This window comes from Neopelma chrysocephalum, unplaced genomic scaffold (genome assembly GCF_003984885.1).
Source record: "Neopelma chrysocephalum unplaced genomic scaffold, ASM398488v2 Primary Assembly neopelma1_100, whole genome shotgun sequence".
NCBI classification, from domain to species: domain Eukaryota; kingdom Metazoa; phylum Chordata; class Aves; order Passeriformes; family Pipridae; genus Neopelma; species Neopelma chrysocephalum.
The window spans coordinates 4,083,431-4,107,890 of NW_020897763.1; the positions used below are offsets into that span (position 1 = coordinate 4,083,431).

Consider the following 24,460-nt stretch of genomic DNA (forward strand, 5'->3'; position numbering starts at 1 on the left):
TCCCTTGGTTCCCTGGCAGCTGCCCTGTATTTGGAGTCCCTCCTTGGCTTGCAGATGAGTGGGTGGCTGTGATTGCTGTCCAACAGGAGCCCTTTGTGAGGCTCTGGAGCTGGATTTGGAGCACTTTGTTCTGGCTGGACTCAAGTGTTCCAGCACGTGGCACAAACTTTTGCCAGCCCCCTCTCTGCCTTCTGCAGAAATGTCAGTAAAGGTTAAGCTGGGGCATGGAAGAAACAGTTTCCAAGGAAGGGAAGAGGTTTGGAAGAAAGACTGCAAAAGCTCTCTCCTCCCCACAGGTTTAGGTGTGTCCTGCTCACCAGTCAGTGGCTTTGCATCAGTACCACTCTGACCAGTGACTGAAGCACATCTGATCTCCTCTGGGGTTTCTCCTCTTGAGGTTTCTCTCCAGCATTGCAGCGTCAGAGCTTTATGCAAAGGAACTGAGTCCAGTCTGGCCTTGTTATCTGGGTGCTGCTGCTGACCCCCCCTCCAGCCAGTGCTGGGACCTGCCTCTCCCTTGGCAGCTCCAGTCACAGAACTGGTGGTTTAATGTGCCCATGCGAGTCAACAACTACTTCACTGTCCTGGAATCTCTAACTCACAGGATCCAGGATGAGATAATCCCTCCCATCACTGGATCCCAGGGAGCAGTGAGGGCTGTGGTGCTGCCCTGGCCAGGCTCTGGCTGCTCCCGGCCCTCCCCTGCCAGGGACGTGGGGCACAGGGTGCCTGGGACCCCCACACAAAGGCAAAGGACAAATTCAGCCCTTTCCTGCCCATTTCTGGTGTGAGGGCAGACCACAAAACCCGATGGCTGTTGGTGTTTGAAAATCCCCTGCTCAGGCTTGGTGCTGGAAAGGTGCTGGGGGAAGGAGTTGGGCTCGCTGCTGCTGCTGCTGACAGGCTGCTTTTATTTAAAGTAGAATTCATTATTTTGCTCACAGAAAGGAGAGTTCCTTTGCCTTGGCTTCCCAGAGCTGCTGTCTGCAAGGCAAACAATTTCCTCTTCACATCCAAACATCCTCCTTGTGTTTCAGAGCCTCTTTATTGGGGTGCTTTGCTTGTTGTTCCTTTCCAGCATGGATTTTTGGTCCTCAGACTGAAGAGATTCTTCAGCACTGAATAGAAGTGGTTAAAATTTGCAAGCAATGCTGGGAGGGCAAAGGAATCCTGGGAAACCAAAGTTAGACTTGTTGACTTGACAGAGTTTTGCTTTTGCAGTTGAAACACTTGCTGAGCTGTGACAGGTGAGTACAGGTGTGTGTGCACACGCTTGGCACTGGGTATCAGTCAATTATTCATGGTTTATGCAGGACCCTGGTACCTGATATTAAGGCTGCTGGGGCAGGAGTGGCATGGAACCAGTGTCACATTTCTGGGGCAGCTGGTGCTCTGCCAGCTCCGACCATTCTGTGCTCGGTGGTTCATTGCAAGAGAGACCTTTTGCTCAAGTTTTTTTTTATTGCATAAACTGTTTATTTCTCTCCCCTGAGCAGGGAGGAGAGGTTAAACTCAGAAACCACTAGGGAGGAAGGCAGTGGGTTTTTTTGGGAGTGGATTTTGGAACTCGCAGGTCAATTACAGTCCAGGCACTTTCCCACCCTGCAGCCCGTGCCAAGAGCGCGGCTCCAAATAACGCTGTGGCCTTTATGGAGACGGATCAGATGTTCCAGGAGCCTCCGTCCCTGCTGCTCCCACCTCACTTGCTCTCTCTACAGGATATAGTTAGCACTTCTCTTGGCCTTATATAGCAAGGCCTGATAGTTAGTGTTAACAGGAATAAAACAACACGGAGAGCTGCCAGATTGCGTAAATCGGGCCAGTGTTTGGAATTTCATAAATGCCATGACTTTGGGTACGAGCTGAGCACGCGGAACAATACGGAACTGTTCTCTCTTTATCTCTCCCTCCCTCGCCGAGGGAGGGCAGGGAAAGAGCTGGAATTTTGCTGCTTCTTCCATGTTTTTAATTTCCCCCTCCTCTCCGTTTCCATTCCCTCGAAGACCACAGGAGGAGCAGCGGTGGCCGCGGCCAGGACCCTGCTGACAGCCAGGACATCCAGGTGCCAGAGCAGTTTTCAGGGTTGCTTCACGGCTCTTCTCCCATCTGTGAGATAAGCGAGGACCCTTTCAGGCTCGTTTCCTCTGCAGAGAAGGGGGGCACAGAAGCCACAAGCCACCCTGGTGCTATGCAGCTGGAGGATGCTGACTTACCTGGCTCGGGAGCGGTGCGGAGCAGCTCTCCGGAGCGGGAGCAGGCGGTGGTTTACGCCACGGTGCAGCACTCACACGTCAGCCGGGCGGATCCCGCGGCCACGGTCACGCCCCACGTGCACCCCGGCGCTGCTGAGGAAGAGGGGGACAGAGCTGTGGGCAGGGCCCACTTGGGCAGCAAGCCCAAAGCCGAGCTCAAACTCAGCCGCAGCTTGTCCAAGTCGGACTCTGACCTGCTGACCTGCTCCCCGACAGAGGACGATGCCATGGGGAGCCGCAGTGAATCCCTCTCCAACTGCAGCACGGGGAAGAAGCGGCTGGAGAAGTCCCCGTCCTTCGCTTCGGAGTGGGATGAGGTAAGGCTGAGCTTGCTGAAGAGCCTCTGTGCCGGGAGTGACTGCAGCCAGAGCTCCTCTCTGCCACGCTGCCCTGGGGGTCCTGGGTGGGTTCTGTTGCTTTCACTGACTCTCACATGGCATTAACAGACACATGCTCAGCTGGGAGTCTGTAAGGTGTTAAGTGCCAAAAGATAGAGTTCATTGGAGTGGGGGAGAAACAGAACTGCAAGAACTGAGGGGCTTTTCAAACTGTCAAAGTTTTTTGCTCAAATGCGGGGCTTGATTTCTTTGAAGCAAGACGTTCCCAAAATGAGGGAGACTTTGTAACAGTGCCCCTTACCAACCTTTATCCTGACCTCCTCCTTCCAGTTCTTCCCTGTGGACTCTCCCAGCATCTGGAGGTGTTGTGTTGCTGGGTCTCTGCTGCTGGGGGGGTGAGAAGTGTCCGGGGTTCACGGAGATGGAAGGAGGAGAGTGCTTAGGTTGGTTTGTGTGTTGAATAGCTCCCACTTTCCTCCTCACACAGTATTTCAGGGGCTGGTTAGCAGTCACTTTATTATCATATCGGACGCCCACGGACAGTTAAATATTTCATGCTCCGAAAGTTGGCCCTGGAGAGCCACTGGGGTGAGATTAAGTGTCCCTCTGAAATTCAGCACCGCAGCATTACTGATACATTCTTTGGGGATGATTCTGTGCGGGGAGAGCAGTGGCTGCAGAAGTGATAAGCTGGGATGAACTACTCTTTGTACTCTGAAAGGAACTAAACCCCCGGTGTAGTGCTGGGGGTGTGGAGCTGTGTGTGCTGGGCATGGAAACCTGGGGGAGGGTTGTGCCCCTGCTCCCCTCTCTGCACGGGCTGGTGCTCAGCTGCCTCTCCGACCCTGACCTGGAGAGAAGATCACCTTCTGTGGGAGAGGGGGGTATTCAGAGATGCTAAAAGCAATGTGGGAATTTATCCTCAGTGTGAGCCCATCCCTCAGCCCATGCTCTCCCTCCCCCTCACTCCCTGCTGGGTCTCAGGGTTGCCAAAAAGATGTTTTCCTCTGCAGCTGCTTGGGCTGGAGAGGCTTCACTGTTAATTGCCCGGGTCAGTTGTACCATAGTGTAGGGAAAGTGCAGCAGAAGGTTTTGGAGGGACTGGATAATCCCCCGTGCTTTTATCTGACCTGTTTGCAGCAGACACTGAAAGGGCAGAAGCCTCTGACTCCACAGTGCTGCACAACTGCAGTGGTAGCAGAGGTCAAGTGTTGGGCTGCCTGCCCCTGCACTGCCTCTGCTTCCTCTGCTCAGATGAACCCTCGGAGCTGCTTCCTCCTGCTTGTAAACAAACCCCTCATTTCCGAGGCAGCCAGACAAAATCTGCTTCTGCTTCCTCTTGTGTTTAGGTGAGGAAATCAGAGAAAGAATGTGAAAAATTCACATCTGTCTGCAACGGGGCAGGTCTCACTTAAAAAAAAAAAAAAGTACTATTAAAACCTGATGGTTTTGTCTTCCTGATTTCTGACATAATGGAAACATTTTGTGGAATTGTTGTAGTCTGGCAGCAGCATCCTGTGGTCGGAGCACTGGTTTGCCAGGGGGAGTCACGGAGCAGCACCTGTGGGAATGGCTGGGGGCTTGCAGGATCTGTATGTGCAGAAAGGGGTTGGTCTAGCTGGTCATAATGGCAACAGTGAGATTTAAACATAAATGCAATGTTGTCATTGGGAGTTGAATCAGTTTCCTGGGTGGGATAATGCAGCTGGTCAGAATTGGATGCAACTTACAACCTCTGAATTTACCAGGCCAACATAAACCTTTTTGAGCCACTCCTGTTAGGGATGGTTTGGCTTTTCCTCTGTGTTTAGGAGAAACAATGGCATATTTATATTATTCTCTTAATAGTCTTTATGCAGGTGACTAAGGGGGGAGTGATCTCTGTGCTGTTCCCAGCTGTGGCCAGCAGGCCAAGGGCTCTGCCTGCCAGCCTGGCCAGCAGTAGGTGTGCAGGGAGGGCTCTGTGGTGTCCCTGGCACAGGCTGAGCTGGCACTGCCCTGGGCCGTGGTGCCTGTGCTCAGCCACTCTGACAGGACAGAAAATCTGCTGCTTGGAAGGGAAGGGTCACATCCCTGCCCCGGCTGAGCACTGCCAATGCCCTTTGTTGGAAGTGGAAGGTGGTGCTGGCTTTGCCAAAAGGGTGGGATGGGGAAGGAATGATTCACTTGGCAAAGCTCGTTCCTGTTCCCAGTTGCAGCTCCCCTTCTCCAGGGACTTGCCTGGAGTGTTGCTCTGGGCTGCCCAGGAGCCAGTTCAGCCACGTCCTGTCACCTCCTGTCCCTGCTCCTTCCTGGGAGTCCCCATGGTGGGAGCTCTGTGCAAGCAGGGCCCTGACACTCTCATCACACAGCCCTGCCTTTCCCAGGCACTGAAAGCAGAGTGGGGGCAAGGAGGCATGTGAGGGGTAGATCTCACAGTCAGCATAAATACATGAATCCTTCCAAACCTGGCTGAGGGCTGAAGTGATAGATTTGGGTTTTGTCATTGGCTCATGGATATTGAGCAGGTGGGGATGATCTCCTCAGCTCACCAGGGGATTTCCTGCACAGTAACCTGCGTTTGCACCCCTGGGGTGGGGTGGGGGCCTCTGGCTCCGCTCCAGCCCCACTTCCAGAGTGGATTAACCTGCATCTGCTCTGCCTTCCTCCTCTGCAGAGCAGCTCCAGCCCTGCACATCTGCCTGGCTCGTGCCCAGGGCTCCCAGCAGAGATCTCTGCAGTCAGGGCCTGGGGCTGCTCTTCTGCCTTGTAGGTGTTGGTAAGAAAAACGATCTGTTAAGAGATCAGGGCAAGGAGAGAGGCAGGCTGCTGGGAATTAGCCTCAGACCTGGCTCCCTACATCCCTTAATCCTCCACTTCCAGCTGCCTATCAAGTAAGTGGCTCCAGTGCTGAATTTTTAATGATTGTGGCACTCAGAGGTTCCAGCATCACTCTCACAAAATGAGGTGGTTCTGTGTTCTGACTTCAGCTCCTCTAGGAAGAGATTAAACCTCCTTCAAAAGTAATTTAGGGAACTGAATAAGACAGGCATGTTACTTTAGCTTCTTTTAGAAAACAGGAGGTGCACAGTCCACCACTTTGATGCATTTTTTTCCCCCAAGTGAATTAGTTGAAGAACTAATGAATATTCTGTAGCTATTTATGGCACTGGACATTCATCTCTCATGACTAACTGCAGTGGTGCTCTATGTCTCCTGTGAAAAGAATGCTTTCCATCTGCAGTAACCATGGATGTGGTGTTTCACTGGTTCCTGACCTGTTTTGGGGGTCTTAATATCCCCTAAGGGTGGATGGCACTGCTGTGAGTGCCTTTAAACCTTGTCAGGACTGTTGGATGTGCAGTACTCAGCGGAATCAGTGCCTTAATTACAGGCTTACAGTGGAGGATTAACAACATTTGCATTGGAAGGTGAAACTTTCAGGAAAGCTCTTGATGCAAAACCTGCCACTGCCTTAAAACACCCAGGAGTTGGAATTCCAAGCTGCCAGCCAGCACTGTTGAAAGAAAGTGCAAATATCTCCCTTGTTCCTCAGGCAGAGCTGCTGGTTCTGTGCCTGATGAAGTTGCATCATGAAAGCTCAGGGGTTTGTGTTCTGAGCTCCTGCCCAGAGGGGCTCCTGTCACACCCCTCAGCACCCCTGGCATCCCTGCCATGGGCACGAGGCTCACTCCTCACTTCCCAGCAGCCTCTCCTCCCAAAATGTTTCATTTATTCTCTTGGTTCAGGTGTTAAGATCCCAGCCCTTGGCTCACCCCGGGTGTGGCTGGTGGGGCTGGGCAGGGTTTGGACTCGATCTGTCCCTGGTGTCCCCTGGCCCGAGCTGACCCTCGTCCTCTGCTCTCCTTCCAGTTTTCCCTTTGCCTGAAGTGGTTTATAATTCATTTTTGTCTAGGGAGAAGCAGTAACAGGGTCAGTATTTTTGGTCTGATTTCTGCTAAAAAGGCAAGGTCATCAGGATCTCAATCACCTTAATTATTGGGCTGATTATTCTATTGTCTCTGGATCCCAATGTTTCCTCTTGTTTTTCCTGTGCTAAGGTCAGGAATTCTTACATCATCCCTCGTGTCCAATCTCTTCTCTTTGCCCCCAGTGGTGAGATTTCCTCCATCCTGATGAACTTCTTGAAGTGAAAGCTTTTGTGTTGCCACCATTTTTGTATCTGCTGCAGAGGGGCAGCCTGTGGAACTAAGCCAATCCAAGCCAGTGTAAGACAAATTAATGGTTTTACAGGTTGGTGTGCTGGTCTGAAAGGCAAATGCATAAACCAGGCTTTTTTCCTGTGTTTAGCAGCAAGGGTAAGACACAATAGGGATGATATTTGCCAGCTCTGAGAGTTGTCTCAGTCCATCAGAAGCAGATTGGTGACTCTCCCTGGGGCAGGTGTGACAGGGCAGTGAGACATGGCAGGTTATTGTTACCTGGTGGGGGGAGCCTCCCATCCACCCTCCTGAGGGAAATGCTTCCTGACATCCTCTTCCTCGGGGTCCTGGGTCACCCCTCAGGCTGCACGTGGAGCTCAGCCCAGTGCAGGAATAGAACAGCAGCTCCATCCCCTCTGGGGGTGCTTCTGGTACCTTCTCAGTGAATGAACTTGGTATTTGTGAATCAGGAGCTTTTGATTCCCGTGTGAGTGATGGAGCTGTGCCGGATGTTTGGTTGTGTAACAGCCTCGTGATCGTTGGCGTTTTGGGGACGTTTTTGTGTTTTGAGAACAGAAATGTCCGGCTGCAGTGCCCTTACTAAATCCAGTCCCTCATTATGTTCTCTTCCGCTTTACATGCATCTTCCAGCACTTCAGAAGCTTTTCTTTTCAGAGTCCTCACAGCTCTCTCATCAGCCTGCAGTGACTTCCCTGTGCTGCTTCATGTCCCAGCCCTGCCCCAAGAGCACAGTGTTGGTTTGGGGTTTGTGTTGGGAGGCAGGAATACAGAAGGACAGTGAACTGGTTCAATATTCTTCAGGGGGTTCTGCCTTTTTTATTGGAGCTGTTGTCCAGCCATTTCCCTGCTGTGGGCAGATGTGTTGCTGCATTTGACCATTTCCTTGTCATGTCAGTGTTGGATTTTACTGGGTGTTTGTCAAAACAACACTGATATTTGGAGGGCTCTGAAAGTGCAGATTCCCCACACGCTGTTGTGAAATTGAAGTTTATGCTGTAAGTTCCTTTTGGTATGTGTTTAGATTTGTAACTTGGGGATTTCTACTAAAACACAGGCTGGAGAGTGGTATGAAGCAACAAGGCCTGGTCCTGATCCAAATGAGTTTCTCAGAGACCATATTAAGCCTGAAATTGTGTTTGCCTTTATCACAGTTGCAGAATGATTTCAATAAACCCCGAAGTGAGCGAGTCCCCATGCTGTGTGCAAGGCAGGGAGGATGGGACACAGAACACTGGAGTTCAAGTGCTGAAATGTGCCACCAACAACTGGCTGTGTAGTTTAGCTTTGAATTAATAGATGGAGCATTATGTTTTCCAGGCCTTTGGTGTTTGTTATGCTGAGTTCATACAGGCTGGTGTCTCTTGGAGACACAGAATATATGGAGCGATGAAATACGAGCCGTGTGCTCCAAGGGATGGGGATGGGAGAACATAAGCTGAAAGATTGGAAACTGAACCAGAAGTGCTTTATGAGCTGTCACCAACCTAGAAATGAGACTCATGGCCCAGATCCAAATTTTCCAGGGCTGCACTTGCACTGAGGAGCAGCAGGTATTGTCCCAGACCCTTCTCCTGCCCCATCCCTTTCAGAGTTCCTCGTGGATGCTGTGATCCAGCCATCCCTCTGCTCAAGGATGTGTCCCAGCAGGGTCTGAGCAGCCTCACTTCCTCCTTCAGGGATGCAGTGTCAGTCAGTGATGTGCTTGGGGTTTGCTGTGGTATTGCTGTGGTATTGGTTTGCAGAATGGAAATGTTAGTGGTTCTGGGCTGCCCCAGCATTGCCCATGGACCTCACATACCCCTGGTTCTCCCCTGGGTTTTAGAGGAGATCCACTGGGCTGTGATGGGGCTGGTCAAGTTGTCACTGGGGGGTTTGTTGTGCTCAGGGGGGTTTGAAACTGTAGAAGCAGCTATAGTTGGTTTTTTATAATTTGAAACCAAATCTGCCCCATCCCCCCGTTGTTAAAGCTTAGAAATAATGAAGTCTTAGCCCCTGACACTCTCCTGGAATTGCAGAAATTTAAAAGACTGATAACCTTTCCACCCAACTTTGTAAGTAGCTTTCCAGTCTGAAATCTGGTGCTGGAGCTGCTCTTGTCTGCAGAGCTTGAGCCCCGGGTGGGTTTGTACAATAGGTTATGAACCCTCAGTAATAAGGATTTATAATGAGAATCCTGCTATATTCTTAATTATGCTCCTGCTGCAGGGTGTCATTACAGTGCACTAATGCCCTCCATATGGCAGATAGCTGCATTTGGTTCTGTGTAGCTTTATTTAATTACAGGCTGTTATCTGAGTAACTTCCCTGCTCGGGCCCGTGCAGGAGCCCTGCAGTTCATCTCCCTCCTGCTCAGGCCCTGCACTGGTGCTTTATAATCCCCCAGTTTGGGAAGGGGTCGCAGAGGAAGCAAAAGGCATCGATCCCATGCAGGGTGGGGAGGCCCTGGCACAGGTTGCCCAGGGAAGCTGTGGCTGCCCCATCCCTGGAAGTGTCCAAAATTGGGTGAGGTTGGTCTAGTGGAAGGTGTCCCTGCACATGGCAGGTGATTGGAGTGAGGTGGCCTTTACAGTCCCTTCCAACCCAGAGCATTGGAGGATTCTACATTTGTTTTCTTCTCTCAGGATGACCTCGCTGTGTCCTTGGCAGCCCCTGATGCTTGTGCAGAGACCGAGAACAAGCTCCTGTGTTTGTGTTGAGGGTGACTGTGGGGGTTTTCCAGCTGCAGCTGAGGTTTGTGAAGCCCCTTCCAGAAAGCTCCAGGAGCATTGAGGTGCCACAGAGGCTGGTTGAGTGTCACCCTGATGGGGTGCTGCTCCATCTAGTGATCTTGAGGCCACTGGCTGCTTCTGCTGTGAGGTGGGGAATCACTGCAGGACTCCAGTGTTGAAATGTCCCCTGTCCTGCAGCGGGACAGACCTTGGCATGCCACGTGTCCTCCAGGCTGGCTTGGCCTCACTGTCCTTCTGCAAACAAATGCCTCTTCCTCCTCTAATAGAACTCTGCTCAGGACAGTTGGCTTTGAGTAAAGCTCTGTTTTGGACTCACTGGCCAGTTGCTGTGTTTCCTGCCTGCATGAGGAGCTCACCCCTTCCCTTGCCTGGGGACTCTTGACCACTCCCTCCTCCTTATGTCTGTCAGGGCACTTTTATTTTTCAGCAAAACGTGGGCAAATATGAAAATAGATCCAAGAGTTTCAGTCCTGGTAACTGCTCTGCAGCTCCTTCCTGTTGTATGCCTGGTTTGGCTTTAATGATTCCCTGTCCTTGCAGCCTTTCCTTCTCCCAGAATACTTCAGCTCTGCAGGAGTTCCTCTCCTTTCCTGGTGGGGTTTCAGGGCTCGTTGGCCAAAACACTTTCCCAGCATAGAGCTAGCTGCCCCTCTTGGTAGTATTAATTTAGGAGGCAAAAGCATTTTGCATTTTTATTTCTGTGGGTGGGAAAACAAATAAATAATTAAATCCCCACCCCAAACTCACCCCACAGCACCAAGCACAACCAGGGACGGGCGTTTGGTGCTTCAGTGGAAAAACACAGGTTAAGCCAAAACAAATCAGAACTGAGTGTTCAGGCTACAACTAAGTCTGAGCTGCAGCGCTATATTTAAACATGGTATTTTTGTATTTTAATAATTCACCAGTGGGAAAGAACAACCTAAAAAACTGTAGTGTAGGCTATTTCCAAGGTATCTTCTGTTCAGCCCCATCTGAGTGCTGGAGTGCAGGTGAGGAAAGGCTGCAGAGGACAGGGATGCTCTAAAGCATTGGTTCCCTCTCTAGGTTTGTCCTTCCCCTCATTTTTCTCTTTGCAGCCTCCTAAGAGTTAAATTAAGCTGGTCAGCCATAAGCCTGTGTTTCAGGTGGTATGTGACTGTGTTTGAGGTGTTTGCTTTTCGTGGAGAGCTGAGGGCATGAGGCAGGATTTCCCTCTGCATTAATGGTAATAGTTGTGACTGTGTGTAACCGTGACTGATGCTTGGCAAAGGAGGGCTGTGAAAGGTAATCCTCTGCCACGTGATTATTTCATTTCCATTCAGTTTTATATAGCACAAGGCAGTTCCCTGCTTTTGAGGAACAGGTCGTGGGTGTTTCAGTGCTGCAGAAGCCCCTGTGAGTCCTCATGGTGGTGTTGGGACTGGCAGTGCCAGGGGCTGAGCCTGGGCAGCATCAAGTCCCTCCTGAATTAGAAGAGGACAGCACCAAGTAAACAAGGGAACTTGGCTGGCACTCCGAGTTAATTTGCAACTTGAATCCAGCTAGAGATGCCCAGACAAGGTACAAGAGCAGCTCCAGCTCAGAAATGTACCTTGTCCTGAAGCTGATGGACACCAATCTGCAAAGCTTAACATCCTTAAACTTCTGGAGCTTAAACTGAATTGACCTCAAGACCCAAACTGTGCAGCAAGTGCTCAGGATTGCAGCAGTGTCCCAGAAATCCTCTGCAGCCTGTTCAGTGTCTGTCCATGGAAAGGAATAGAACAGCCAGTACCAGAGCCCTGGTTCTGCACCATCCCTTTATTTCCTTCCAGTCCTGCATGGCCACAATGCCCTGATGGTACCTGAGGGCACTGTGGAATTTGAAGGTTTTGCTGGGGAGCATTTGCTGCTTCAGGGAGGCAAAACCATCTGCTTTGGTGGTTGTTGCTGAAATGAGCCCTGCAGGGCTCAGGTGTCTCCCGGCAGTTCCAGCAGAGATCACGTTTTAGTCCTGGCTGTGTCCAGGGGCAGAGGAGCAAGGGATGTTTTTGCCTCATTGCAGGAGGTTTGCCTGGAGCCATGGACTGTGGATTGCTCAGTGGGGATGGAGCTGTCTCCTGCTCCCTCTCCCGGGTCCTTCAGGCATTTGCCCCGTGGTGCTGCTGTTGCAAACAATCTGTTTTCAAACTTTTTGGAAGCATCTGCTCTCGGGGGAGTGGTGGGAGCATAGCTCCATGCAAAGGGTTGGGAAACATGGTGATTTAAAAAATAAACCCAAGGCAAGACAAAAGCACCCAACAAAATGCAGAGCCCAGGGAAGCTGAGCTCCCAGTCTGCTCTCTGGGAGGGAGGTGGTGAGGGCATTCCTGTGGCAGGGATGGGGGCTGTGTGCTCAGATGGTGTGAGCTGAGGAGTCTGGGGCTCCTTCCTCACCCCTAGAGCTCTGCTCCAGAGGGATGGTTTTGTTGGAGCTGCTTATTTCCAGGCTCTGGCAAGTTGTGGAAGGGAAGGCTCTACAGAGCACCAACTTCTGCAAATCCCTCTGAGCCATCCATCCTGATGAGGACTTTCCCAGGCAAAGTGTTCAGGGTACCTCTTCTGGTTCAGAGTATCTTAACATCCTTCCCTGAATTTCTTTGGCTCTCATGTGGCAGTGAAATCCCAGGCTGCCTTTACCTTTTTCTGATTTTTGAGTAATGCAGCATGTGCTTTTTTTGTTTCCAGATTGAGAAGATCATGAGTTCCATTGGTGAAGGCATTGACTTTTCCCAGGAGCAGCAGAGGATCTCAGGTGTGTGCTCAGTGTGTGTCCATCTGTCCTGCAGTGCTCTGCACACAAACAAGGTGCTGATCTCTTTAACCTGCTTTGGCTCTGGGAGGGAGAGGAAGGCTCTGGCACAGGAGGAGCAGACCTGGGCTTCCCATGTGATGCTCAGTGCTGCTGCTGGGAATTTTAATTCAGCACTCTCCAGGAAGACTCATTTAATTTTACAGAATGCAGCTGCAGGATTGTCCTCCTGGCTCCTTCTGTGAGGGCAGTAGCTGTGCTGAGCAGGGCTGGGCCATGCCAGTGGTGGGTCATTGCAGGTCCCACAGTGTCCACGCCCTTCAGATGTGGTTAATCTGCCAAGTGCCTCAGTGAAGGTTATCCTGGGCATTCCTGAAGGCACCTGTAGGTATCAACACTCACTGAATGAGGCTCTTGGGGGACACGTGCTTCCCCCTGCACTTAAAGCATGAATTCCTTTCTCTGCCTTTAAATCCTGAGCAAATGCAGAACTTGAGCTTGCTGGAGAGCTGCCACCACAAGGGATTCTGTCCTTTTAAATCCTTCACCTCCAGCCTGCTGCCGCAGAACGGCTCCGGGTGGGCAGCAGCTCCTCCTGATGAGATGCTAATGTGGATCTGCACAGGCAGCTCACAGGGCTCTGACAGAGCTCACCCCACATCCATTTGTCACTCGGGTTTTTGCTCAGGTGAGACAATGCACTGTGTTCCCAGGGTGAGCTGAACCTTACTGGGGCTCTGTATTCCAGGGTCAGTGGCTCTGCAGAGGAGTCGAAGCGCTGTGTGAGTTTGGGCTCGGGCTGTGGTGGATCAATAGTGCCAGGGAAGGGACTGACATGGAGGGGAGAGGAGGAGCCAGTGCTCCCTCAGATCTGCTCTCAGTGATTTGGACAGCCTGGAGCTGCTGTGTCCTGGAGCTGGGGGTTTTCCCACAGGCTGTGCTCTGCCACGCTCGGTTTGGGATCCCTGGTGTGCAAATTGCCAGCTGGGCACACTCCTGTTTGTCCCTCTTTCCCTGGAGCAGGCAGAGCTCTGCCAGCCCTTGCTGTGGGGCTGACAGGACCCAGGGAGCTCCTACACATTTGGCTTTTGCTCCTCAGGGGTTCGTGGGGTTGTAACAATTTGAGTCATGGCAAATGTGCAGGGAGCTGCAGGGAACTTCCCAAATGCTCTCATCCTCAAAAATGGGTGAGATTTGAGGATATTTGGGCTCCTGACTACTTTGGGGTCTGGAAGGGTGAAATGCCTTGTTGGCAGTTGCTGTGGGGATGAGTGTGTTTGGAGCCTGTTTGTACCAGCAGTTACTGCCTCGTGTCTGGGGAGAGCAGTGGGTAAGGAACACCATCACTTGGGGGATACCAGACTCCACCTGCCCTTTGCCTTAGAGGAGTTCTTGGCCTTGGAACAATCTGTGTCTCTCTGCACCCAGTGTCCATGAGCAAATGGGGTGATGTTGGTCAGGGTGGAGCTGAGAAACGGGAGTTTGTTTCAGTCTCAAGTTGTGATCGGGCTCTTGACAGGGGGCACAGGGAGTGGGATTCTTTTGTTCTTGTGTCATCCTTGTAACACATGAACACCCAGTGTATTTGGGGCTTCTTTATTTTCAGCCTGGGATGCTTTGGGCATCTGTTATCCTCTTTTTCTTTTTAGAGGAAACCCCTCCATTCCCTCCCTCTAAATACCTCTCCCCATTCATTCTGTCATGACTTGAAGGGGTTTTATAAACAGAAAACCTGTACTTGTGTCACTGTAGGTTTCCCTCTTCAAAGCAGAAACACATTTATGAGCACATGAAAGGCTGAACAGAGTAAATAATTTTTAAAATTAAATTCAGGAGCTCAGGGAAAGGAGCTGCTGTGGTTTCATTCCTCCTGCCAATACCCCGACTGCTCCCAGGAATGCTGTGGTAGGCACCAGGCAGTTCCTCACCTCTCTCTTGATAAATTAATTCTGAGCCAGCCACAAATCACTTGGAACCGTCAGAGCAGACCTGTGACATCATTTTTTGAAAACCCCAAGCCATGTCATCCATCATCCCGTAAATATTGAGGAGTCAGTGATTTCCACCGGAGAGTTGGGGAGCTGCTGCCTCCCTCCCGGCTGGCGGGCGGGTGGGAGCGCTGGGAGGGGTGAGAGGATGAGGAGAAGGGAGGGACGGGCAGCGCGGGGTTCGCCGGCTCAGACAAAGCCGCCGCAGCGCCGGCGGAGCGCAGGGACCGGCGGAGGGGAGGATGGAGCCCGGGGCAGCCGAGATCCCGGGGGACACAGTCCGGGTTTAGTTGTGCCCCGGTGCACAGGCTGGGTCAGGGGAGGGGGGGCAGAAGCCTTTTGTGGTCTCGTACGCTGGAAGGAGCGGCCGGCGCTGCCCTGGGCAGAGCAGCGATCCCGTGGAGCAGACAGCGGGAATTACCCTGAGAACCTGCAGATGACACCGTGAGCTCTGTGTGTGCAGCCATTGCAGCAGAGCGGGGAGGGACGGCTGGAAGGTACCAAACCGCTTCAGCTGACCAGAAGGTTCAAAGGAAGCAAACTGGGGTCTCCTGATCATCCTTTTCTTTGCATCCACGGTGGAAAGAGATGTGCCAGGGAGCCTGAAAATCTGCCTGTCTCGCATAGCAAATTCCCTGATGAAAAGGAGAGCTCTGAACTTTTTTTCTCGTATTTAAGGTCTCGAGCTTTTCTAGAGGAGAGTAACAAGTCACTGGACTCATCCCAAGGGTGAAGGAGGGGAGAGCTCGTCCATACAGCTTCCGTAGGTGCTGGGAGGAATCTCCTTTATCAGAGGCTGAGGGGAGGTGGCAGGGCATGGCTCGGACTTGAGCTGCTGCAGGAAGAGGAGAGGGTGTGCTTGCATTTGCTCGCTTCTTGTTTGGATGTGGTTTGGAAGCAGGGAACCGAAATGCCTCCTCCTGCAGAGCTGCTCCTTGTCTGAGCGAGGGGCTCCATGCGGCGGCTGAAGATGAAGGAAGGTCAAATCCAGGTGTGCTCCCAACGCCCGGCAGGACCGGAGGTGTGGGGTGAGAAGGGTCCCGGACGGAGCAGCGGCGGGGCCGGGCTCTCTGGGGCCGGGCTCTCCGGGGCAGGCAGCCCGGGCCGGGCAGCGTGCTGGAATTCCAGCCGGCCGGGTCACTGGTAGAATGACAGTGCCAGGGCTCCCGTGCTCGGGATCCCCATGACACGGTACCGGCGAGACAAAGCCCCTGCCATGGTTTGCCTCTCTCAGAACCGCTGGGAAGGAAGAGCACGAGCCCTTTCTCTCCGCTGCTGCAGTCTGTGCTTCCTTTGTCTTGCGTGTGTTCCCGCGGACAGCCTGGGCTCCCGCTGCTGTTCCGAGCATCCGCCGTGTCTGTGCTGGCTCGGCTGCACGAAGCTGTTTTCTCTCAGGCTGCCCTGTGCTCCCCGCTGAGCAGGGGGTGCATCTGGAGGTGCACGGATGAGAGGACTGGAACAGCTCCCTGCGCTCAGGAGCGGCTCCGCTCCCTTCCCTCGCACCTGCAACTGCCTGGGAATGCCTCGGGTGGAAGTTTGCTGCTCTCCTCCCGCCCCCTTCTGCTGAGCCAAGGAGTGGATCCGCATTCCCGTGGGGTTGGGCTTCATGTGTTTGTCTGGCGAGGAACTCAGGAGCCCTGACAGCAGTGCCTGTGATCTCAGCGCCCCAGCAGCGCTTCTGAACCTCTGCCCGGGCCAGGAGTTTCTTTTCTGAGTGTGAACTGCGGGATAGGTCGCATCCAGAGCCCACAGAGGCACTGCAAGCTCGTTGTCCATGGTCTGTGCACACAAGAGCAATCGTCTGCCAGCTGATTTGTTGTACTCTGAGCATAATTTTTTGAGTTCCTTTATGGTAATGACTATGATGTGGCAATGCCATCTGTCCTCCTCAGAGTGCCGCTGCTACCGCCTGAACGGTTTCTCCCTGTTCAAGCGGCTGCCGATTCCTCTCTCGTCAGGTTCGCGGATGCTGGAGCAGAGCGTCGGGGAGTGGCTGGAGTCCATCGGCCTGCAGCAGTACGAGAGCAAGCTGCTCCTCAACGGCTTCGACGATGTTCGCTTCCTGGTGAGTGTGGGGAGGGACCCCGGGCTCCGGGGAGTGGGTTGGCCAAAGCTCCCCCCGTTACCGGTGCCCCGGGTCGGTGCCAGGCAGAGCTGGTTCTGCTGCCCGGCACGATGGTCTCGGGGGGTGTAGAAGGTTTGGCAGAAGGAATAGGTGAGGGTTGTGTTGGGTCTTCACATTTAATTCGGGTGTTACTGCTTTTTCACTGGAATTTTCATAGAAAATTTTACTTAATCAGCCCCCTAAATATATACTGCTTGATTTGCTCCAGAAATGTGAACTGAAATTCACTGGTGTTTTGAAGGAGTCCCTGAGCAGTCTGTGCCCTGGGCTGTGAAGGAGGCAGCAGACTTCTTGCTGGAACTGTACTTGCTCTTAGCATGCAGGCAGGGTGTTCATGGACTGTACCTAATTGCATTGACACTGTTGGCTCTGTAACCCAATGACGACACAGTGCTGCTCAGTGATGAGGGTTTCTCATAACCAGGGTCTAGAAATTTAAAGCTGCATCATGTAAAAATCTAAGAATTCGTGTGGAATGCTGAAGTGCAAAGATGGAAAATCTTGGTCGTGCAGGAGAGTTCTCCTTGCTTGGCTTAAAGAAGTGCTTTTGATGTGGACTCTAAGTTTGGCAAATAACAAAAACCTTTGGAAAAGTCATTCCGGTTAATGTTGCATCCTGCCTTGGAATGGTGGGGATCCCTCTGGTACTGGGGATGGGGCAGAGAGGTGACACCAGGAGGATGTGAGGGGCTTTGGGAACACACAGTGGCCGTCAGCAGTGGGGAGGGCAGGGGAGGCAGGTGGAGAGAGACAGGAAAGGGCACGGATGGAGGCACGAGGAAGCGCCCACCTGAGCAGTGTCTGTTGGGCTACTTCAGGGCAGGGTGTAAATAAGCTTTAAAAAATGACCCAACCAACAGGATAAATGTCGTGGGATCTGTCCAGGTGTATCTCCAGCAAGCAGCTGGTCCCTTCACCTGGCAGGGTCAGCGTTCCCCCCAGAGCTGTTGTTTGCTGGGGTTTTTCCCCCAGTGTCCCACCAGGCTGGTCCCAGCCCCCAGTGCACTCCCGGCTTCACTGTGCTTTGTGCAGGACATTTAGCTCCATGCCAGGGTCCCTGGGTGTGCTGGGGCAGTCTGACATGGGGATGCAACAAATTTAAATGAAATAACCCTGTGGATCCTTTTGGGATGCCCTGCTGATGGATCTGTGACCATGATGTGGTTGGTGGCTGCTCTCACCCAGCAGTTGCAGATAAAATGCTGCTCCCCTGCCTGGTGATGGACCTCACTGAGCTCAGAACTTCAGTAGCAAAGGTTCCCACGTGTGTCTCGCTGTGTGGTGGGGTTGGGTACGTGATAGGATTTGCTTTTGTCATGGCTGGATGTTTTCCTTCCCTGTCCAGTGCCGAGTGGCTGCTCCCAGTGCAGCAATTGGCTGCAGCTCGATTCAGGGAATGGGGCACTCCTTTCTCATTCCTCTCAAAGGTAAAAGGTCAAATAATTTCACAAAGATTTCCTGCAAATCCTCACTGATTTCCATTTTACCGCTTATCCCTTTTCCTAGGGAGTTGACTCCAGCACCCGTGCCAAGCCTGGCTTTAAATCCATTCATCCCAGCCCTGGGAACTCCAAGCTAATACATCAGCCCAGTAGGAAAGTAAAATTATTCAGAATTTTTTCCTCTGTGATGTTCCTTGCCTTCAGTTTCTGGTGGTTGGGAAGTAAAACCGTCAGATGCAGCACAAGTGAGGAACAAGTATTTAATTTGGTTCTGCTGGTGATTTTGATGTTCTTGGATGAACTGTTAAAGTTGCAGTGACCACTGAAGCTGGGCAGACCAGGAGCACTGAGTGCCCGAGGCGCTGGACGCCCGTCAGGCTGCTCAGTCCTCCTCTTCACACAACCATTTCTGTCTTACCTCCCCCTTCCAGTGGCCAACAAAGAATATTCCAAACTAAGTGGCATTGCTTTCCTGGAGTTAAACAGTTTCTGTAAGAGGATTAGTTCCTCTTAGGGCCTCACTGTGTTCAATATTTCAAGGTCCAAAGAACGCCAGGTAATGGTTTGCAAATCGCCAGATGGGCTGTGAGGCTAATTAAGTTTTAGTAGCCAAAATTAGGAAGTTGGAGTCCTTTGATACGGTAACACTTGTTTTCTGTGCAGGATTTTGCTTTGCATTGCTCCCTGCTCGTAGAGCTGCAGGGTGTTCCAGGTGCCAGGGTGCTCCTTTTGCCCCAGGGTCCCCAGGTGCCATTTGGGGGCAAACAAGAAGCTTTGCAGGAGCAAAGTGTTTGATGTGCAGAGGTTGTGCAGCTGCAGAGCAGGGCAGTGTCCTGAAAGAGCCCTTTAATGTACTGGGGAAGATACTCAGCCTGTAGTAGATTCCACCTCAGAAGAGGAGTGAGAGCAGACACAAGGAGGGGGGACAGTGAGAGCTGGTGTGTGCTGGCACCGGGTGCTTGGTGCTGTTCTTCCCTGGAGAAAGAGGTGTTTAAAGTGCCCTGTCTGCCCCAGGAGTGAGGCAGGGCTGCAAGAGACACAGCCTGAGGGTGCTGGCCTTGCTGGTGCTGCTCAGTGCTCGGGTAGCCTGTACTTCAGCCGGTTCTGGTTCCAGGGATTCCTGAATCCCCGGATATTTCCAGCTGGCTCCTGTGTTAATTTGCACCCTGTGTCACAAGAACCTTTACCACCAGGTAGGGAAATGATTCATGAACACACCGTGTGTAAAGGGAGTCTGAGAAGTGCTCTGTAAATATATTGGGCTTCTTAATTAGACGTTAATGTAGGAAGGCAGAAACAGGCAATTGTTTCCAAGAATAATACTTCCGTTATTTTCAGAGCTCCAGGGATTGGGGATTAGGGGATTAGCTGTGCTCGGCCACACTCCAGCACTCTCACTGGTGGTGACTCTGGGCAGGGTGGACAGCAGGGAGGGAGTGAGGGTCCTGCTCCTCTCAGGGTCTGCTGTGCACCAGCAGCTGAGGGGGGCTCTGGGTTCCTGCAGCTCCTGCAGGTTTGCAGTGGAACCGTGAGCGTCCCCCAGGCTGTGCTGTGAATGGGGAAGGTGGGGTGTGTTGGGGTCAGGGGGAGCTGGCAAGGTCCAGTGGGGACCTCTCTGCTCCTGGGAACTCCAGCTCTGCATCTGGGACAAAGTTGATCTGGGTCTAGCGTTGGCTTCACTCAGGGGTGGGTGTTACTTGCACAAGTCAGCAGGATTATTGAGACATTGATGTGATGTGATGCCTTCACCCATGGACGTGTTTCTGGGAAGGGACCGAGGTCTACATGGATCTCAGATTGTGTAATCTTTCAGCTTGGTTGAGGGAAGAAAGGGATGATAAAAGATAAATTTAGGTAGCTTAGTTTTCCAAAAGACTTGAGTTCTCTTTCCACATCTGCACATTGGACCACATCTCTGTGTCTGCAGAAATTCTTCTGCTCCCTTCAAGTTGCCTGCAGTAGCTTTGCTGTGTTTATGGACAAGGCAAGGAAGAGGCTTTCCCTGTTATTCTGTTGCTCTCAAGCACAAACCCCACTGTCCAGGGCAGCAGCTTCTTGCCCTCTGGGTTGCCACCGAGTGACCTTCACGGGCAGCCCCACTGCCACGGGGCAATCACACTGGGACACTCAGCTGCTGCCTTTCCTATGGAGCTGGAACTGGGCAGCAGCCTGCACAGGCAGCTGGGATTAGGAAGAGCTCAAGTGGAGATGGCTCTTCCAAGTCTTCTCTGCTCTGCAGCCCGCTGGGATTCCTTCATTAGAGGGGAAGGTTTATTTGTGCGGTGGGTGAACACAACTGAGCCGAAGCCGCTGCCAGTGGCTCTGCTGTCCTTGACTTAGCAAAAATACAGCTCTGCAAGTGGGATAAAATCCTCAGCAGAGCTGCCTGCCAAATGTGAACAGCTCCAGTGAAGCAGGAATATCCCACCACCACCCAGGAGGAGCAGTGCCGCTGCCTTCCACGTGCAGGAACGTGGCCCCGGAGCGTGCGCCAAGTTCCAGGAGCCCCATGGCCTCATCCCTCACCAGGGGAGGGAAATGAAAGGTAATATCACAAAACTGCACCAGTGAGTGAGAAGTGTCATCCAGAAAAGTGCACAATAAATGGACTTAATTGTCCTTGGCGGGTAATGAGCCAGGGAGCAGGAGAGCAGAAAAAATATCACAGGAATATGGACCAAGAGGGTTTCTGCTGCTCCTGGAGCTTGGCCCCGTTGTGTCAGCTGTGGTCAACAGTGCATCTGCTGCAGATGCTCCATTTGGGAATTCCATAGGAAATGAGCTTTGGGATGCCCAGTGCATTCCTGGTCCTTGCAGCAAACAGGGAGTGGCTGGGGAAGGGCCAGGCTGGGCTCTGCCCTTCATGAGAGGGAAGGGACGTGGCCACTGTAATGAGAAGGAATTGCAGTAATTGATGGTAGAATTTCCCCACAGAAATGGGGAGGGGAATGCCATTACCTGCTCCCTCACACAGTGTTTTGTGATCCCACAGATCCTATAAATGTGTCTGAGATGTTTGCAAAAGCTTTTCCCTTCCCTTGGAGCGTGGGATAGTTGCTGCTGCCCCCGACAGTTTCCAGGCTGACATCTGAGAAGGGCAAACCCCGTGTGCTCTGGCAGTTGTACCAGTGTTCTGCAGTTGAACTTTTTATTCAGTCCAAAGGTATTTTGATTCACAAATGGGCAGGTAAAAGAGAATATAAACCATTTTTTATGGCTTTTTTTTATTGTTCAAGCCTGGATTCCCATGGAGTGTGTGGAAAGCAGCTAATGCTGATTCAATGAGACAGCGTCAGAAAGGGAAATCTGTTCTCTGCATGTAGTGCCCTGGGCTCCTCTGGTGGGGGGGTTATTTATTTTTTTTATAATTGGGGAGAAGTAGTGGAAAATGATGGTGTTGGAAGAAGGGGGTGTTCGCAAATAATTTAAAGTACTGACATTAATTTGATTCAAAGCAATTCAGTGCCATGTTACATTGTCCTGCAGTGGTGTTCCCTGATGGAAGAGCCTTTCCTTTCTCTTTGCCCCTCCGTGTGTGCGGGAAATGAGGATAAATACAGAGCTGAGGCCTTGGCTCAGGTTGCCTCACCTTGGCTGGGGGTGTGAGCAGATCTCAGGGCTGCTCATGTCTGCCCAGGGACAGGGTGCACATGGAGCCAGGTCTCCTCTGCTCTGCAGATCCCTGGGATTTGGATGTGGACTCACATCTGCATGATCTTCATTCCCACCTGGTATCTGCCCCGCTGGAGGATGTGGTGGCTCCTGTGTCCTCAGTCACTCAGCTCTGCCTGATCCCCTCCTGACTGGCCCAGCTTGGTGTGCAGCTGCTGGTCCCCTGGGCAGCACCAGGCTTTGGGCAAGCTCTGGGAGTGTGTCTGCCCCAGAGCTTTTTTCTATTTTCACATAGAACTTGTCATTTTATAGTAGCCATCCGGGGAAAACTGAACTGACACATTCCAGTAGCTGTTTGCACCCAGGAACCATCTGGGAGGATCAGGAACCCACCAGAGACCCCCAGCAGGGTTTTACTGTGTCTGCTCGTGGTGAGATGCAGCAAGAACGTGGCATGGCTGCAGCTGGGGGAGGCCATCAGTGCAGGGCCAGGTGAGCCCCTGCAGCTCATGCTTGGGCTGGTGTCAGGCTCTGCTCAGCCAGGCAGAGGCTCTGGGGTGGCTGGTTCTGGATTTGGTCCTCCCAAAGCCCGTGAGCAGCTTTGCCCTGAGCTGGGAGGGGGTAAGGAAGCCCTGCCCTGCTGACCCCTGGCCATGCTGCCCTGCAGGGATCGTGGTCGGTCCAAGGAGTGCCTGGCCTGGTTCACACCAGCTGGAGGTGCACCACCAAAACAGCTTTCATTTGTTTTTGTGCCATGGGGCAGCAGTGCAGCAGCCACGTCACAGCATTGTCTGTGTGTCACTGCTGCAGCCCCAGGGGTGCGTGTCTGGGTCCCCAGGCTGGTTGTGCCGCCCTGGACGAGCCCCTAGGAGTGGGGTTGGACCCTCGGGTGAGGGCCTCTGCCAAGCCCTGAGTGGGAATTGCTTCTACAAGAACATGAATTTTGTTTGACAGCTCCCTGGTGGGTTCCAGCTGGTCCTTGGGAGGTTCCCAAGGCCTGTGCTTTATCCACCATGGTGTGGGTGTTTGGGGTGTCTCTGGAAGGGAGTGGTGAGAGCAGAGACATGCGGGGATCTGGGGCTTGAGGAGGTTTCTGGATCTGGGAAAACGTGGCAGAGCTGAGCCAAAACTCCCTGGGTGATGGAAATGGACTCCATGGGGAGCAACCAGGTTGGGGTGAATTTTGAGGAGCAAAGTGGGTGGACCAGAACTGGCAATTTAGAGGATACTTATATTTGATTTATTAGTAGCTCCAGGCCCCATAAACATTAAAAAAGCCATTAAAGTAGCAGTTAATTTTTTTTCTCTCAATAAAATTGCCTGGACTTGACAACCATGACCGATTCCCTCCGTTGCCATTGTCACGCTGCCAGTCTGCATGGGGAAGAAAATTAAACAAAAATGAAGTGGCTGTGTGCTAATCTCGGATTTATTGTAGGGTTTTGTGTCTGAGCCCCTTCCCCAGTCGATGCTCTGTGGAGAGCTGAGGCTTCGTTGTTGTGCCCGTGACTAAACAAATCTTTTCCTCCAGTTTTCACTGACCTACCCCAGACTGCAGATGCCATTAAGGGAAGGCACCAAACCCTGCGGATCAGGAGGCCAATTACAAATGCAGATTTATGTGACCAAGTGGGGTCCCCCAGCTCTGAGATTGGGGTGTGGGGCCCAGCTGTGGGGTCGTCAGCCCAGGTCTGTGCTGAGCTGGATGTGTCTCCATCTCCCACATCCAGGCTTTCGGTTGCCAAAAGCAGAGCAACAGCAGTCACAGCAGAATCCTCCACAAGATGCGAATTGTCTCAAATGCACTGAGGGGGGAAAAGAAAAAGAGCTTTATATGCACAGAGAGGCTTCAGCTGGAGCTCTGCTTGGGATGTTTGCAGGAGCCTTTGGAGTGTGTTTGGGTTTTGCATCTGTTGCTTTTAACAGCGGACACGTCGTGGTCCCCGTCCCGGTCCCGTCCTGGTCCTGTCCTGGTCCCGTCCTGGTCCTTTCCTGGTCCCATCCTCCCTCGGGCCATGGCCCAGGCAGGATCTGCTCCCAGCAGCACGGGGTGAGCCGAGCGAGGCGTGGGGGCCGTGTCCCTGCCGCCCGGCCGCGCGTCCCTCACGGAACAGTCCGTGCCTCGGGCCCTTCCTTAGCTGGAACGGGAGCGTGGACAGACGCCAGGCTCTGGGGAAGAAGCAGCATCTGAAAATTGGGTAGTTAAATGCCTGCAGAGTGTCCTGCTGGAGGAGGAATCTGGCGGATTTTGGCAGCGCTGCCTTTGGCACGCTCGCCTTGGGGTCACCTCAGTAGCAGGAGGGGATGCTGCTGCTGCCAGGTAACCTCTGACTGTGCTTTTTTCCTTTAATGACAAACTTGGAGCCTCTCAGGCTGTTTAATTACAGTGCAGGAGGTGAAGCGTGACCAAAGCTGACCCTTCCTCCAAGAACTCATTTCTGGGGGGGGTCAGGTGCACCAGCATCCTGGCATAGACCAGGGGAGGATGTGGGTCCCATGGCAGATCCCTGACCCCCTTGGGGCCATACAGAGGGCAGAGGTGGGGTCCAGGAGTGCCCCTCCTGGTGGTGTGTGTTTGTGCCTCTCCACGGAGGGGGCTGTGTTTGGCTCAGAGGAAGCTGGAGGCCAGGCTGGGGAATGAAGGCCCCTCCAACAGCCCAGCAACCAATCTGTGCCAGCTGGGAGCTGGGATGGGACTTGCCTTACCTGGTATCAGGTGTCTGACTGAGCTGATCTTTCAGCTCTTGGGGCTGCCAGCAGGAGCAGAGGAGTTCTGTCCTGGGTCATGTGTTGTGCTCCCCATGTCCCTTCCCTGGCTGAGTGCATGTGGAAGGGAGCTGAGCTCAGGGAGGAAATTGTGCTCCTGTATCCATTGCCAAAAAAAAAATTCAGTCTCTACTTTCTGGGGGATGTTTTTAGGGACCATCCCAGTTCTTCTGGGAATTAAAAATTGCCAAAGATTTTCCTACCAAGACTGACAGATGTGTGCACGTGGTGCTGCACTGAAACCTGGATTAGTGCAGGGATGTGTGGAACAGGGACAAACCCTTCACAAGCTG

General features: G+C 52.6%; 1 protein-coding gene across 6 annotated transcripts in view; it reads left to right on the forward strand.

Moving 5' to 3' along the window:
* ANKS1A (ankyrin repeat and sterile alpha motif domain containing 1A) overlaps positions 1 to 24,460 on the forward strand; it is a 77,977-nt gene that overhangs the window by 39,945 nt on the left and 13,572 nt on the right. For 5 of the 6 annotated variants that reach the window (XM_027695154.1, XM_027695150.1, XM_027695149.1 and 2 more), the window contains 3 exons: positions 2,004 to 2,569; positions 12,171 to 12,237; positions 16,181 to 16,287. In XM_027695154.1, coding sequence (XP_027550955.1) covers positions 2,004 to 2,569; positions 12,171 to 12,237; positions 16,181 to 16,287 — 740 coding nt within the window. Of the gene's footprint in view, positions 1 to 2,003; positions 2,570 to 12,170; positions 12,238 to 15,318; positions 16,075 to 16,180; positions 16,288 to 24,460 lie in introns of those variants that run through there. The other variant, XM_027695153.1, reaches the window with a different exon arrangement.